The sequence below is a fragment of the Balaenoptera musculus genome, chromosome 1, assembly GCF_009873245.2.
Source record: "Balaenoptera musculus isolate JJ_BM4_2016_0621 chromosome 1, mBalMus1.pri.v3, whole genome shotgun sequence".
Taxonomy (NCBI): Eukaryota; Metazoa; Chordata; class Mammalia; order Artiodactyla; family Balaenopteridae; genus Balaenoptera; species Balaenoptera musculus.
Genome location: NC_045785.1, coordinates 52,937,018 through 52,952,967, shown reverse-complemented (window position 1 = coordinate 52,952,967; position 15,950 = coordinate 52,937,018). Strand labels below are relative to the sequence as shown.

General features: G+C 36.7%; 1 protein-coding gene across 14 annotated transcripts in view; it reads right to left on the bottom strand.

Moving 5' to 3' along the window:
* The window catches only part of PATJ (PATJ crumbs cell polarity complex component), a 349,371-nt gene that overhangs the window by 143,243 nt on the left and 190,178 nt on the right, over positions 1-15,950 (bottom strand). For all 14 annotated transcript variants that reach the window (XM_036844784.1, XM_036844830.1, XM_036844805.1 and 11 more), the window contains one exon: positions 2,652-2,848. In XM_036844784.1, the coding sequence (XP_036700679.1) occupies positions 2,652-2,848 (197 nt within the window). The remainder of the gene's footprint in view (positions 1-2,651; positions 2,849-15,950) is intronic.

Below are 15,950 nucleotides of genomic sequence, written 5' to 3'. Positions count from 1 at the left end.
AGAAGATAAATAACTAGCCAAAGGTCTGTGATGCTAGAATCTGTGTTCCAACATATTTTATTTTATTTTATTTAAATAAGAGACTCAGTGGAGAGTGCCGGGCGATTAACTTATTACCATATTTAATCTTCTTGTTCTTTTCATCTCTGAACGAAGATAAAGTTACTGAATAGCAACAAAAGACCAAATCCAGAAAGTCAAAGGAAGGAATAGGAGGGGCCTGAAATAGCAAGATGTTAATATTCTTTTTCAGTCAGGAGATTAATATTCTTTTTCAGGAGAGCTCTTCTAGCCTCTAGCCTAGAAAACAAATACCTGAAGCTTCTGTCTTTAAGGAAGGAAATGTGATCTAATTAACAGTCAACCATGTGCCATGTACTTTAAGCCCTTTCTGAAATGCAACTAATAACTGAAAGAACTGGGATAAGATAAAGTAGGTCTTCCTAGTCCAGTGCTCACTGCCCTGCAGAGTGTGGACTTTTCTGTATGGCCTGTAAAACAATCTCAGTGCAACCACAGCTCGTCTGTTACCTCTATCTAATAAAATGTCAGACCGAGAAATAAAATACCAGTTCTATATTATACCACACGAAGAACTCAATTACTGTGGAAGATTATAAAAAATAGGCATAGGAATGTATGCAGGGGAAGAAACATGCCATTTGGAAGGAATCAGTGGATTTCAGCAGTGCCTCTCAAGACTCTCCTTAATGCAGTTTTCCCTTGGACCCTTACATGACATATTGGGATAGTTGTCCAGGCCTCCGGTCTCTCCTTTTTCCAATTTCTTGCCCACTCCCTTCCAGCCCCGCTCATTGTCATACTGAAATGCAGGCTGGAAAGACATGCTCTTCAGTTATGGAAGAGTGTTTCCTTATATCAGCCTCATCATATAATTTATGAAGAAATCTCTAAACATAAGCCAAAGGAAATGAATGTGAAGCAATAAATTATATTGGTTAATACATACTGTCACCTTTGATTTTTATTTACATAATGATTATGCTAATCAGTGCTACTACCCGATGTGGGTCCCTTTCATGATGCTATATTACAAAAGAACAAGCAAAGAAAAGTAACTCCAGAAGTGACTTCTTTGTGAAAACAGGTTTTAGATGGGGAGAAACTACTGGGGCTTAGAAGACAGAGGGCAATACTAGTGCCCTCACAGTTGTGTCTGATCAGCTTTAGCTGTAGATATTATTAGGCAAGTCACACTGTGGATGACTATGAATTCTATACCGAGTCTGAAGAGGAAACTGTAAAATGAAAAATTAGTAATGGCCTCATTTTAAGTAAGCAGTCTGACACTCGGTACCTCTGTGATTCAGCTCCCCCAAATGTCCAAGTGTTGGAGCATTTTATCCAAGAGGCCTTAGAACACACTGGTTAACAAAGAGCTGAGAAGTCAAACTGCCTGATACTGAATCCCAACACCTCATTTACTTTGTGACTTCAGCAGTAAAGCTATGTCTGGTACCAAGTACATATTGATATTGTTACGATTGTTGTTATAATTTTTTTTTCATTTTTGTTATGCGACAATCTTTTTATGTCTCTTTTCTTCCTTGAGAGTGTGAGCTATTTGAATGAAGGGACTGTATGTATTCATCTCTTTTTTTGTGTCCAGTGCTAAGAGACACTCAAAAAACTGTTAGCTGAATGAGGAACAGGCAAACAAATATCAAACTAAGATAAATTCAGAGCAGAAACCCTGACTTTAAGCTTAGGAAAATGAGGATAACCTTTTCAGACTATTGATGAAATCATCCAGAGTAGTAGCAGAGGATCAGTCATCTTCTGAGCTGCTCTTATCTTTCTCCTATTCCTAAATAAGACACCTGATTCCTTAACCTGTGGCCTTAACCACATCACCAACTTCACAGATATTAACCAATCCCTGACAACCAGTTCATAAAGTTTTGTTGGCTATAACACCTTCACAAAAAACTAACTGACAACAATAACAAAAAGAAATGTCATACTTACGGTTAATTCAGAAGCTGAAGAGGATTTTGATAAACACTAATAACATTAGATTAACACACAAATTAGTTTTGAACCTTTTGGAATTTATATTTAAAAACAAGCCCTATTCTTTTAATATGTTTCCATGAGATTTTACTTAAGGACCCCTAAATTATTTTGTGAGATTAGTTTTTTTGTTTTTGTTTTTGTTTTGTTTTGGTTTTGGTTTGGTTTTTGGCCATGCCACACAGCATGCAGTTCCCTGACCAGGGATCGAACCCGTGCTCCCTGCAGTGGAAGCATGAAGTCTTAACCACTGGACCGCCAGGGAAGTCCCTGTGAGATTAGTTTTTACTCAAGCAGCAAACAGCAACTATAAGCAACAATATGATTTTTGTTCTCACTTGGGAAAATGATAATAAATAGTTGACGAAAATGTAATTTATAACATTCTTCCCCTTCACTTCATTTTCCTATACAATATCCTCCATACCCCTTCATCTCACCAGAACAGAAATTCAGGATATATGCCCCTAGATGGATGGATATATTAGATACAGAGTATATATATATGGATGGATTTTGCCCTTATGTGATCATTATAATGAAAGTAACTGGACAGATCTTATTAGAAGAATCAAATGAACCTAGTAGGAAAAAAAAAAAGAATATATGCCCCTCACCTCCAACAGTTCATCTCCAATACGCATTCGCCCGTCCGTGGCAGCGGGTCCTTCGGGGTTAATTCCCACCACAAATATGCTCATGCGTGACCTGTCTTTGTTACCAGCAAGGCTGAGTCCAAGTCCATTCTTATCCTTTTCAAGTTCAATAATGTGCAATTCTCCAGGCAGGTCTGCATATCTTTGCCTGATTTTTTCTATTAAAACAAAAAGGTAAAAAAAATTTAAATAGAGCACTTGAATCTATATTAGCAAGATACTGGCATTTCCCCATCTTTGATGATGCCTTTACAATGAACTGTCCCTTCTTGAGAGCGAAGTACTTGAGGTCATTCAGAGCCTTATATATAGGTTACAGTTAAAAATTATTTCATCTCCATCTAACAAGATTGGCTCACCCATAAAACCTTCCCTGATTGTTCAGGTTCACACTGGCCTAGACTTTCTTTTTTTTTTCAAACATCTTTATTGAAGTATAATTGCCTCACAATGGTGTGTTAGCTTCTTCTACATATTATTTTCTTACCTAAGAGAGTCAACACAATGCGGTGGAAACCCTGGCCTCCCTGCACTACCCCGCCACCCCACCAATTCCAAAAAAAGAAAAAGGGAAACAAAGAATATATACTGATCACCAGCTGTGTTAACAAGCAAAGTGTTTGGTCTTGGAGATATCGTGCTGAACAAAACAGACATGGTTCTATTCTCATGGACTTGCAGTCCAGTAGGAAAGAAAATTAACAATTAATTCTAAATAATAACATTTCTTTAAAGTATACAAAGGGTACAAAACAATATTGGGTGTTATGTGAGTAAAAACAAGGGGAATTAAGGAAGTTGATTTAGTTGTCAGATCTGAATTCAATACACAAATCTACCACTTACTCAATGTCCAATAATTAATACATTATTTTACCTCTATGGAATTCCATTTCTTCCTCTTTAAAATGGGCATGATAATACCCACTACATGGAAGTTGGGAAAATTAAATAAAATACACGTTAAAGAACTTAACGGCTCATGACTTATAGGTATTTCATAATTCTTTTATTTGATCTTCTGTCTCACCTTGCAATCTCCACTTTATGCTCTAAATTACCTACTTTAGGATTTGGCTGGTTATACTTACTTCACTTGTGTCAATTCTGTGCAATGAAACCACACTGGCAGGTCAGTGTTGGGAATGATACTGCTTTAGACATGCCTTGTACCCCACACAGCACCAGCTCAGGCCAGGTGTGCTGCCAGGGCTCAGAGGCTTGCTGACTACTCCATCGTGTGATGCACTCATCTTACCAGAATAACCAGTAGCTTGTGACTATCCTGAAACTCTCTATGCTCTAACACTTGACTTAAGTTCATTGTCCTTAGAGGGAACCTTCCAAGTTGAAAACCTAACTCGAATAATTAGTTTTAAGGGGGAGGGGAAGGAAGACAGCCTAGTCCATTTCATCACTTTACCAGATATAACACTGCCTTATAAAAGTAGATAAATTTAAACCCATAAAAGCTATTTTATGCATAAATTTATATTGAAAGAATGATAAATGACTGCTTATTTTATTTATTTATTTTTTAACGACTGCTTGTTTTATAAAGAGGTTAAATCTGCCTGCTTTACAAGGATTTTGAAGAGAATCTTAAAGAACTTTCACTGATAATCTTATTATTAATAATAAAGAACACATAGCAAAATACAGTAAACAGTAAACAAAGAACTTGCAATGTAATAAAACTGTCCTCTAATTAGAAATAAAATTATTCATATCAACACTGAAGTAAATAAACTCAAAGTATTTTTGTTCGTCAACTACCAAGAACAAGCCACTATGTGGGTACCTTAACAGAGCATACAAAACACATGGTACCCTCAAGATGCTTTTACAGCAAAATAGGGGAAGCAAACAAATACAACAAATATTAAACAACTACAGTTATGTAAATAGAAATCCCAACCACCACAAGTGCTGGTCACTGAATAAATACTAAATGATTAGTGAATTAGGTCAGTGAATAAACATTAAATTAATTGTGCTAGCAATAATTGCTTTTAGAGTTCTAAGAATTGATATGGCTAGAAGAGATTTTATGGAAGAAGCAGAATTTGAGAATGTTTTTTTCTCTTATTTTTTTAATTAAAGTATAGTTGATATACAATATTATATTAGTTTCAGGTATACAACGTAGTGATTCAACATTTATATACATTACAAATTGATCACCATAATAAGTCTGGTAACCACCTATCACCATACAAAGTTATTACAATATTATTGACCATATTCCCTATGCTGTACATTGCATCCCATGACTTATTTATAACTGGAAGTTTGTACCTCTTAATCCCCTTCACCTATATTGCCCAACCACCACCCACCCCTGTGACCACCAGTTTATTCTCTGTATCTATGAGTCTGCTTCTGTTTTATTTAGTTTGCACATTTGTTTTATTTTTTAGATTCCACATTTATGGGAAATCATACAGTATTTATCTTTCTCTATCTGACTTAGTGTAATACCTTCTAGGTCCACCTGTGTTGTCACAAATGGCAAGATCTTTTTTATGGCTGAGTAGTATTTCATTGTATATATATATACCACATCTCTTTTACCCATTCATCTATGGATGGACACTTAGGTTGCTTGGCTATTGTAAATAATGCTTCTATGAACACTGGGGTGTGTATATCTTTTCGAGTTAGTGTTTTCATTGTTTACATAAACAAGAAGGGTTTTGAATAAGGTACAGAGTTTGGTTATGTGAAGAAGAGTCCTGGTAGATGTAATGACAAGGGGAAAAGCATCTATGCAGGTGGGTGAGGAAGAGAACGTGAAAGCCCATCTGGCTTTGAACGGAAAATTGTTTGGGTTAGTCGGTGGGTGACAAGAACTAAGAGTACAAGGTTAAAAGATTAACTGACAGTTTGTTTACAGAAATAATATTCCAGGGCTTCCCTGGTGGTGCAGTGGTTAAGAATCTGCCTGCCAATGCGGGGGACACGGGTTCAAGCCCTGGTCCGGGAAGATCCCACATGCCACGGAGCAAGTAAGCCTGTGCGCCACAACTACTGAGCCTGTGCTCTAGAGCCCGCGAGCCACAACTGCTGAGCCCACATGCCACAACTACTGAAGCCTGCGTGCCTAGAGCCCATGCTCCGCAACAAGAGAAGCCACGGCAATGAGAAGCCCGCGCAATGAAGAGTAGCCTCCGCTTGCTGCAACTAGAGAAAGCCCGCGCGCAGCAACGAAGACCAAATGCAGCCAAAAATAAATAAATTAAATAAATAAATTTTAAAAAAAAAGAAATAATATTCCAGTTTAAGGACTCTGCAGAGGTGCCTTGAGGTACTCTGGGGATGGGGCCCTGAGGGGACACTCGATTTAAGACCTGTTCTCCCAGATTCAACCAGAGCAGTTATACTTTCACCTGTATTGTTTACAGGATTTATAGGGTAAGATGGTTAAGAAATGATATCACAGTTAAGGAAACAAATAAAACAAAATTTTAACACATCCTTCTCAGAAAATAATAAAGCAGAAAAAGATTTTTAAAAAAAGAAACTGAAGACTAACACAATAAGCTCAAGGTATTATATGTAAGAGACTGTGCCATCTGACAGACAGAAAATACACATTTTGGGGGAGGCGCACACACAGAACAACTACAGAAACAGACTGTGTATTGGATCATAAAAGAAACTTCAATAAGTCTCAAAAAAATCAATATCATACAGGCTGTGTCTTTGGACATAGTGCAATAAAACTATGAACAACTATAACGACAAAAAACAACTTTAAAGCTCTCTTGTGTTTGACATAAATTAATAATTAATAATAAATTAATGTTAGTACTAACATAAAGAGATTTTCAAAATAGTGCTGAATGAAATGGGGAAAAAACAGAATGGGGTCAACATCATTATGTAATAATATTTATGCGAATTAACATTCTGCACAAAAACCACAACACATATTTTGCAAGTGCATATACAAAAACACAGATACTTAACACATTAGAATGGTTAATTATAGTGGGTGTAAAGAGACAGGAATACAAGGGAGCAAAGAAAACCAAACAGGGACTCCCAGATGGCCAGTGATGGTAACATGCTATGAAGGATTACATTTAGTGCAATCTTCTGCCCCTGGGGACTGAAAAAAAGAATGAGCTGAGAAAGGTTTTAGTGTTAAATTAATATAAAAAGACTTCCAGGTTTCAAAATTTGTCTGACTTGTTCAACCTTCAGAGAAAAAAAAAAAATAGGGGCTTCCCTGGTGGCGCAGTGGTTGAGAATCTGCCTGCCAATGCAGGGGACACGGGTTCGAGCCCTGGTCTGGGAAGATCCCACATGCCGCGGAGCAACTAGGCCCATGAGCCATAATTACTGAGCCTGCGCGTCTGGAGCCTGTGCTCTGCAACAAGAGAGGCCGCAATAATGAAAGGCCCGCGCACCGCGATGAAGAGTGGCCCCCGCTTGCCGCAACTAGAGAAAGCCCTCGCACAGAAACGAAGACCCAACACAGCCATAAATAAATAAATAAATAAATAAAAATTGTATAAAAAATAAATAAATAAAATAACCTTCATGGCCATTAACTATACATTCAACTGCTTAGACATGTAAATGATTAATGACACGAGGGATCCTCCTTTGGTAAAATGTGGCTCTATCACAAATGATGAACAACTCAAATCATGCTACAAAAGGTGAATCTCTATCAATGCATTCTTGTGGCTGAATAGAAACAGCAAGGGCTAAAGGGTCAGAATTTGGTTCAAGTCCTAGCTGAGGCACTTAACACCACTGGTTCCTTGGACCAAATACTGAACCTCTACGAACTTATTTGTAAAATAGGGTTGTTACCTTAAAATGGATGTTAACTAAAAATTCCTAGGACATAGGGTCCAAATGTTAGGGGAACAACACAACCATGATTTCATTTTCATCATTTAGTTATATTGAGGTTCTAAGTTAAAATTGGTGACACAGCTACTTTTTTCTTCTTTAACTTTGTCTATCTTGAGGAAAATTGAGACTTGTGAAAGGAAACAGCGGTTCCCCATGATGGCATGAAGGAAGCAGGCACACCGTCCTCCAATGGGAATCAGGAGAGGAAGGGGCTCTAGCATCATTATTCCCCGGATTCTCTTCTTTGAGTTACTTATATTGAGGAGTCCCAAGGACAACTTCTTGAGGAGCAAAGGAATAACAGCACTGTTTCAAGTGACTGTCCCATGGTTCACAGGTCATTGAGGTGGCTTTAAAATTGTGTGCCAGTCAAGTGTGGAATTAAAACCCTTTCCATAGTTTCAGTTTGGGAAGATGAAAAAGTTTTGGAGGTGGATGGTGGTCACAGTTGCACAACAATGTGAATGTACTTAATGCCACTGAACTGTACGCTTAAAAGTAGTTAAAATGGTGTATTTGTTATGTATATTTTACCACAATTACTAAAAAAAACCAACCCTATCTATAGGCTTAAAAGACCTTCAAAAAATTGGTTCCCTTATCAGCATTCCACCAAGGGACTAAGTTGTAGATTTGTTATCCCGAACTTTTGAAACCTCCAGCCCTATTTTTCTGGCCAATTGTTTTGTTATGACACTGGCATATTCCCATTTTTTCAATTAAAAAATATTGATTGAATCCAAATTCATGTCAGGCTTGTGATGTGAAGGGCACACTACTGAATTTGTTTTCAAGGACCTTAAAATCTATCATTGAAGACAAGCATACATATCAATAATTCTAATTCAGAGAGAGAAAAACTATGAGAAAAATACCAGCAGCTGAAGTCACCCATCCATTTCACTGTGTCGTCAGGAAAACCAATCAATGTCTGCAAACTACACTGAATATCATAGATATTCTAGCCAACTCTCATTCTACTGGTCATATATAACTTCTACTGCATAATATTCAAAACTCATTTTAGCTGACATTTCCAATAATCCTGCATCCAACTTCTTCCAACTTTATTTACCTAAACATGGGTTATTCAGCTTTCCTTGACTTTTAAAATTATCTTTTTTTTTTTTTTTAAATAGGAGAAGGGGGTAAGCTCAACAGAATAAAGCTCACCAAAGAAGCAAATCCTAGAACAATTAAGAGCTGAGTATCCTTGAATAGTTATGAAGTTTCAGTAATAATTTATTGGGGACCTGCTAAGTTGCAGAAACTGCACTAAAATCATCCAGTAAATTTTCTCCATTTAAGCTAAAAACCACCCTATCAGGTAGAAATTATCATCACTGCATTCTAGATGTGTGAAATAAGACTCTGACCTTGCCAAAGGTCACTTAGCTAGAAACTGATATAATAAGGATGCAAACCCAGTTTTGTCTGTCTTCACAGTACTATCTGAAAGTATCTTTTCTGATTTCTGCTTTCTTTCTATTGCCCTATCCTATAATATAAACTCCATGAAGTTCCTTGTACATCTAGCACACTGTTGTCTTCTGCACTTAACAGTGCCTGACATATATTAGGTGGTTAATATATACAATATATGCCTGTTGGAAGCATAGACAGATGATTTCTAAGGTCTTCTTCAATTGCTCTGCCTACATTCCTGCCAAAGCCCCAAACAATGCTACATAAAAGCCATCTGAGACCTAAAACCATTAGACACATGCAATTTGTTTCAAAGACAATGCATTCTTTCAGTTAAAGGAAGTAGAAAAATGGTTTGTTTCTTCTTTGGATTTGTATTCAAAACTAACAAAATCCATTAGGACTATGTATACAATATCTTTTAAAAATCAACTCTATTAAACTGAAGAAACTTGAAAAGCAAAGAGATTGATACTTTATCTTTTCTTTCTTTCTCTCTTTTTTTTTTTTTTTGGTGCATCATGAAACAGGAAGAGCAGTAAGACAATAAAAATGCCAGATGCCACATATATACAATGGAATATTACTCAGCCATAAAAAGAAATGAAATTGAGTTATTTGCAGTGAGGTGGATGGACCTAGAGTCTGTCATACAGAGTGAAGTAAGTCAAAAAGAGAAAAACAAATATCGTATGCTAACACATATATATGGAATCTAAAAAAAAAAAATGGTTCTGAAGAACCTAGGGGCAGGACAGGAACAAAGACGCAGACGTAGAGAATGGACTTGAGGACATGGGGAGGGGGAAGGGTAAGCTGGGACGAAGTGAGAGAGTGACATGGACATATATACACTACCAAATGTAAAATAGATAGCTAGTGGGAAGCAGCCGCATAGCACAGGGAGATCAGCTCAGTGCTCTGTGACCACCTAGAGGGGTGGGATAGGGAGGGTGGGAGGGAGACGCAAGAGGGAGGGGTTATGGGGATATATGTATACGTATAACTGATTCACTTTGTTATACAGCAGAAACTGACAGCACTGTAAAGCAATTATACCCCAATAAAGATGTTAACAAATAATAATAATATATGTTAGTAACGAAGACAACTTTGCATTCCAGTTTCAATATGATGTAGAAGCAGAGTGCAGAGGATTTTTAGAACAGCCAAAGTACTCTGTGTGATACTATAATGATACATACAGGTCATTATACATTTTTCCAAACTCTTAGAATATACAACACCAAGAGTGAATGCTAAGGTAAACTACTGACTTTGGGTGAATATGATGTGTCAATGTGGGTTAATCAATTGTGACAAATGTACCACTTTGGTGGGAGATTTTTATAACAGTGGAAGCTATATATGTGTAGGGCAGGGGGTATATGGAAAATTCTGTACCTCCTTTTCAATTTTGCTATGAACCTAAACTACTCTTAAAAAATGAAGTCTTAAGAAAATGTTGTGGACAAATATTTTATTTGTAAGTGTAATAAAGGAGATTAAGTGGTCATGCACACACACACACAAAAAAAGCCAAATGCTCTGTAACACATATGATCTTTAATTTTCAGTTAAATTTGTATTACAATTTTCAGGCCTCAGAATTTGAGTTATCCTACAATGTTTATTCAAACCCATAACTACAAGGGACTTAAAAGATGACAGGTCCAACTCTTCAGATAAATTAAATGCCATGTTTTCACCATATCATAAAACCAGAGACTTTTAAATCAAGCGAAACAAACTAAGGTATTGTGTAAAGCTACCTTCTCTTACAGCACGCAACCCCCAATTTATAAATAAAAATAAGACTGAAGAAATGAATATAATGCTATAATGCTAATTTATAGCTAGAAACTAAGGTCTTCTAGTTTGTAGTTCAATTTTTCTTTACCAAATCATGTTAAATTTCTCCCATAACATCTCAAAGAACAAAAATGATCTCCAATTTCTCCCTCAGTAAAAGAAGCTATCTTTAGAATACTCATATTATCGTATATCTCCTTACATGAAAAAAACGTTTCGCAGTTCATCATGTCATTGAATCCTTCCCACACCTTTGTACACCTCCTTTTGCAGGTGAGTGAAATGACACTCAGAGAGTTAAGGTGATTTGGCCAGTGTTTGGGCCAGGTCTGCTGAATCTAAGAGCTTTGTACTCTCACATCACAGCTATCTCTTAAGACTGGTAGAATTTTAAATAATAAGAAGTTCACTTAAGAGAACTCAAACAATGGTTCCCAGGCTTAGTCTCCTTAGATTATCTGCCAGGCTGGCCACCTAAAAATTACCCTTAGAGCCTGTAAAACAGAATCATGACTGCGCTCCACCAGCAGATCCTGAGCCAGTAAGTCTGGGGAAAACTTTAGAAACAGGGTAAAGTTTTCTTTGCAACAAGGTCCTTAGATGATTCTCACGGGCAGCTGGGTCTGTAAATAACAGACTAATCTCCTATGCAATGCAAACATTCTTTTCTACAGTGGACATGACAGTCAACCATAAAGTTCACAGATACCAAATTTAAGGCATCCTTTAAATATGCCTGACACAAAACTAATCTGATATGGAGATTATCTCTGGCTCCACAATCATACCTCAGGATTAAATAAGAGATTTATCTTGACTATACAACAGATTACTTTGAAATCTCAATCTCGGTCTTTCTCCCTCTATCTCCCAGCCTCCTAGGCTGCATCTCTCCTTCTCCAATTTCAGATGTTTTCCATAACTTCCATTACCAATTGCTTCTACTCTGTGGGTATAAAAAAAAAGGTGATCTAGAATTTCAAACGGGGAGAAGGAAAACAAAATTAGTGTGTGGTGGGAAAGCAGACCTGAATTCTCATCTTTGAAAAATCAAGACACCACAAGCAAGTTTGCTCACTCAGCATTCAAGAGAGAAATCATAGCTGAGGTCATCCTGTGCATGGCTGAGTCAGCACAAACTGTTCTACAGCCTCAGACATGTGACCCCACTACAAGGGAAACCCACACTGCCTGGCATTTGCTCTAAGAGCTGCACGGAGTTGTTTCCATGGCAACCAGTGAGTGAGGAAAAGGATATGTGGGGGGGGGGGAAGGTATAAAGAGAACAGTTTTCCTAAAACGTATTAATTTTGATTTCACTAAAAAAAATTGAAGAGGTGGGGTAAAGAGTATTATTTTACTTGAAGCCAATGAGTTTCTTCTCTAAAATTAAGGAAAAAAAACAAACAAACAAAAAAAACCCATACTTTGTTTCCTATACACAAACACCCGCCCCCCTCCACACACACACACACACACACAAATCATGTAAGTACTAGCTTTTAGTAACATGCCTGTTACTGGTATTTCCTAGGAATATTTGTAACAAACAGCCAACCTTTATATTGACTTTCATTGACTTCCACAGTGTGTTAGTCACGTGGTAGTAGTTCCTAGCCCAAATAACCTAGATGCCTTCCGTTTCTAAATACAAATCAGAGATTAGGAGATAAGTAACCCACTTCTTTTGGCACCAGGCTTTACTCAAGTACCTCTGAATGAACATCAGACTAGAATAACTAGAGAGAGAGAGAACAGTCTTTTGACTCAGCTGAATAGGCACACTTGCTTTAAACATGGATTTTCCAGCCCTGTGACAATGTTATCTGAAGAAAGGAATCCCAATTTGCTCATAATTCTGTATCAAAGCATCAGCGTTTTTCCTTGTCCACAAAAGCCAATTAAGATTTCTACAGTATGGTCTCAGGGTGTTTTCGTATCATCATAGGATACTAGGTGTTGCTAAGTAAAAGAGCCTTTCTCCCAAGAAAGAAACAATTCAAGTCACTGCCCAGTATTTTAATAACAAATGTTCAACACACCAGAATAATGACCCAGTACAATTTTAGAAGCATTTAGTTACCTGGTCTGTTTCCAAACAACACAAAATAATTTAATACAGAGAAAATACTTAAATATGTTTCTTATACATTAAATACAACCTTTCCACTTTTAAATAATCAGGTTATGAGAAGCATCTCTTCATCTAATTTTCTTACACAGTAACCAACTTTTAGTTCTCTGTTAGTACATGCAGATTTAAGAAGCAAAAACATATGGGAAAAAAACTCATAACCAATCAGAAGAAACAGCACGTGAACTCCAGCAGGAAGGAACAAATCTCAAGTGAAATTCCAGACCAAATAAAGAAAATAATGAAAATGTGTCAGCGTAAAGAAACCATACTTGACGTGACAAATAAACAAACTTTCCTCTTAAATATAGTAGATGTTTTTGCCAGTATATAAATTTGGTAATATCATGTGGACCTACAGATAGAAATTAATAATTGAGATACAAAACATGAGAACTACAGTTAAGTACGATAATAACAGCTAGACATTGTTCTAAGCACTTTACTATAGTTTAACTCATTTAATTTTTATGAAAACCCTGTGATATAGGTATTATTATCCCCAAATTTACAGATGAGGAAACAAAGGCACAGAGAGGATAGGTAACCTGAACAGTAACACAGCTAGTGAGTGGTAAAATAGGGATTTGAAACCAAAGACTTCGGCTCTGGAGTCAATAATCTCAGGTGAGAGTCAGGGCTAGAATTAAACAAAAAGTATATACAGAACTCGGAAGAAAAACAGAAAAGTTAAGTCATTTCCTTCCTTTCATTCACAAAAATTCAATCCATTTTAGATATAAGAATGGAAAAGGAAAGTAACCATAATTTTAAAGTGACATAATTCAGGCTGTCAATTAGAATAAGAATCATTACAATTATTTCCTTAAGAGACCATACTGTGAGAAAAAAAAATACTCAATAGTGAAAATCTAAAATTTTCCCATTAGATGAAACAAAATTCAAATGAATCAATATGCAATGAGCAAATTTTAAACATAAGGCACTGTATTAATATCAATTGAACTTTCTCTGTTAGACACTATGTTGATCCCTTTGCATATTTGGTATTATGAAATATAGTCTTCAAGACGTCCATTCTCAGTAAATTGGATAAACAAATTGTGGCATATCCATACAGTGGAACTTTATTCAATAATGAAAACAAACAAGTACTGCTATAGGCAACAACGTGTTTGAATATGAGAAACATACTGTTGAGTGAAAGAAACCAAGAAAGAAAAGTGTATACACCACATGATTCCATTTTTATCAAGTTCAAAAACAGGCAAAGCTAATCTATGGTTTTAGAAGTCAAGACAGTGACAGTGTTGACCTTTGGGGAAGAGAGAAGAAATAGTGAATCAAAGGGGGGCATGAAGTGATTCTGGGTGGTAGTAATGTTCTGCTTGGTGGGTGAAAATTCATCAAACTGTGGTACAGTTTTCTGTTTGTATATATTTCAATAAACTTATTTTTTAAAAAGAGACAATAAAATAATATAATGTGAGAATCTTGTTTGAATTCTGATTTGAACAAGCCAACTACATTTTGAGACAATAAAGAAATTTGATTATGGATTATATATTAGATAAAACCAAACAATTATTGGGTTATACTGTGTGTATATGTATTGTATATATACACAATTATACATATTGTATAATATACAGTGCACAATATTATAGTTGTACTTTTAGAGATGCATATGTATGAATGAAATGACAAGTCTGAGAATGGTTTTAAACTATTTCAATAAAGAAAAATAAAAGAAAAATAAAGGATAGGTAAAACAAATACTACAGCAAAACCTGGTTAATTACTAAGTCCGGGAGAACAATATATGGGAATTCACTCACTGTTCTCCTTCAGGTTTGCAAATGTTTGAAAATTTTCACAACGAAAAGAAAAGCAAAATAAGACCCTCCTAACAATCCTATAAGTTATAATCATCCCATCTTACAGATGATGAAACTGAGGATCACGGAGGTTATGGAACTTGCCCAAACTCGCATTTAGGGATTGGCAGACCTAGAGTTCAGATTCGGGTCTGCCTCACTCCAAATCCCATATGCTTACCCAGCACATAAGAAAGATCGAGAAGCATGCTGTGTCCACGTGTGGTAGAGTGGCAGAAGTGAACTCTGAAACCTGCCTCAGTCGTTTTGGAATTCATGATTTAGGGGGAGACCTAGAACACACACAGGAAATCCCCATAGTCTAGCCTTTGGAAGATTAATTTGCAGCAGTACACATAGGACAACTTGAAGAGGAGAGATGAGAAAAGAGGAAAACCAAGAGAAAGACTATTAAAAAAAAAATTGTGGAGAAAAAATTAGAATTCAGCTCGCATGTGGTGGTAGGAAATAATTCAAAAGAAAAAATCAATAAGGCTTATGAACTGTTTGGATATCTGAGGTAAAGGAAGGGTAAGAGGAACAAGGAAACTAAGGTCTGATCCTTGAAGACAAGGAGTGAAGCACAAGGAGGTGAAGATTTAGTTTAAATGGGCTGGTTTGTGGTATCAACAACAGAGAGCAGCTGAATTCGGCCTGGAGCCCAAGAATGAAGGGGAAGTAAGCCTGGAACTGCTGGTAGATAAGGCAGAGAGGGACAAAACACTTTGAACACTCTTTGAGGATGAATTAGCACTCAACTCTGGGGAGGATGGCCCAGAGGAGAGGAATGGGGAACCTGACCATTTAGGAGGCCATTACCATGCAACCCAAGAGTGACAGGAAATGGATATAAACTGGGTTAAGGTGCCAGCTGGAATAGAAAAGGCAACCTAAGGAATCAGAGAAAGGAGCGACTCCACTCTATTTATTCCTAAAAAAAAAAAAAAATACTGAATGCCTGCTCCGGGTCAGGCATTAGGCTACCTGCTAAGGATATAAGGGTGAATTAAAAGAGAAAGGAATAAAGATTGAATTAGGTACTATCAAAAGCATAAGAAATTCCAAATACGATTGGGCTCTTTCTTTCAGTCACTTAACAGCAGGCAAAGAAAGATCTGATTTCTGTAATCGGTATCTAAACTCTTAAGAATCACATTTAGTTTGGAGAAGGAAACAAAC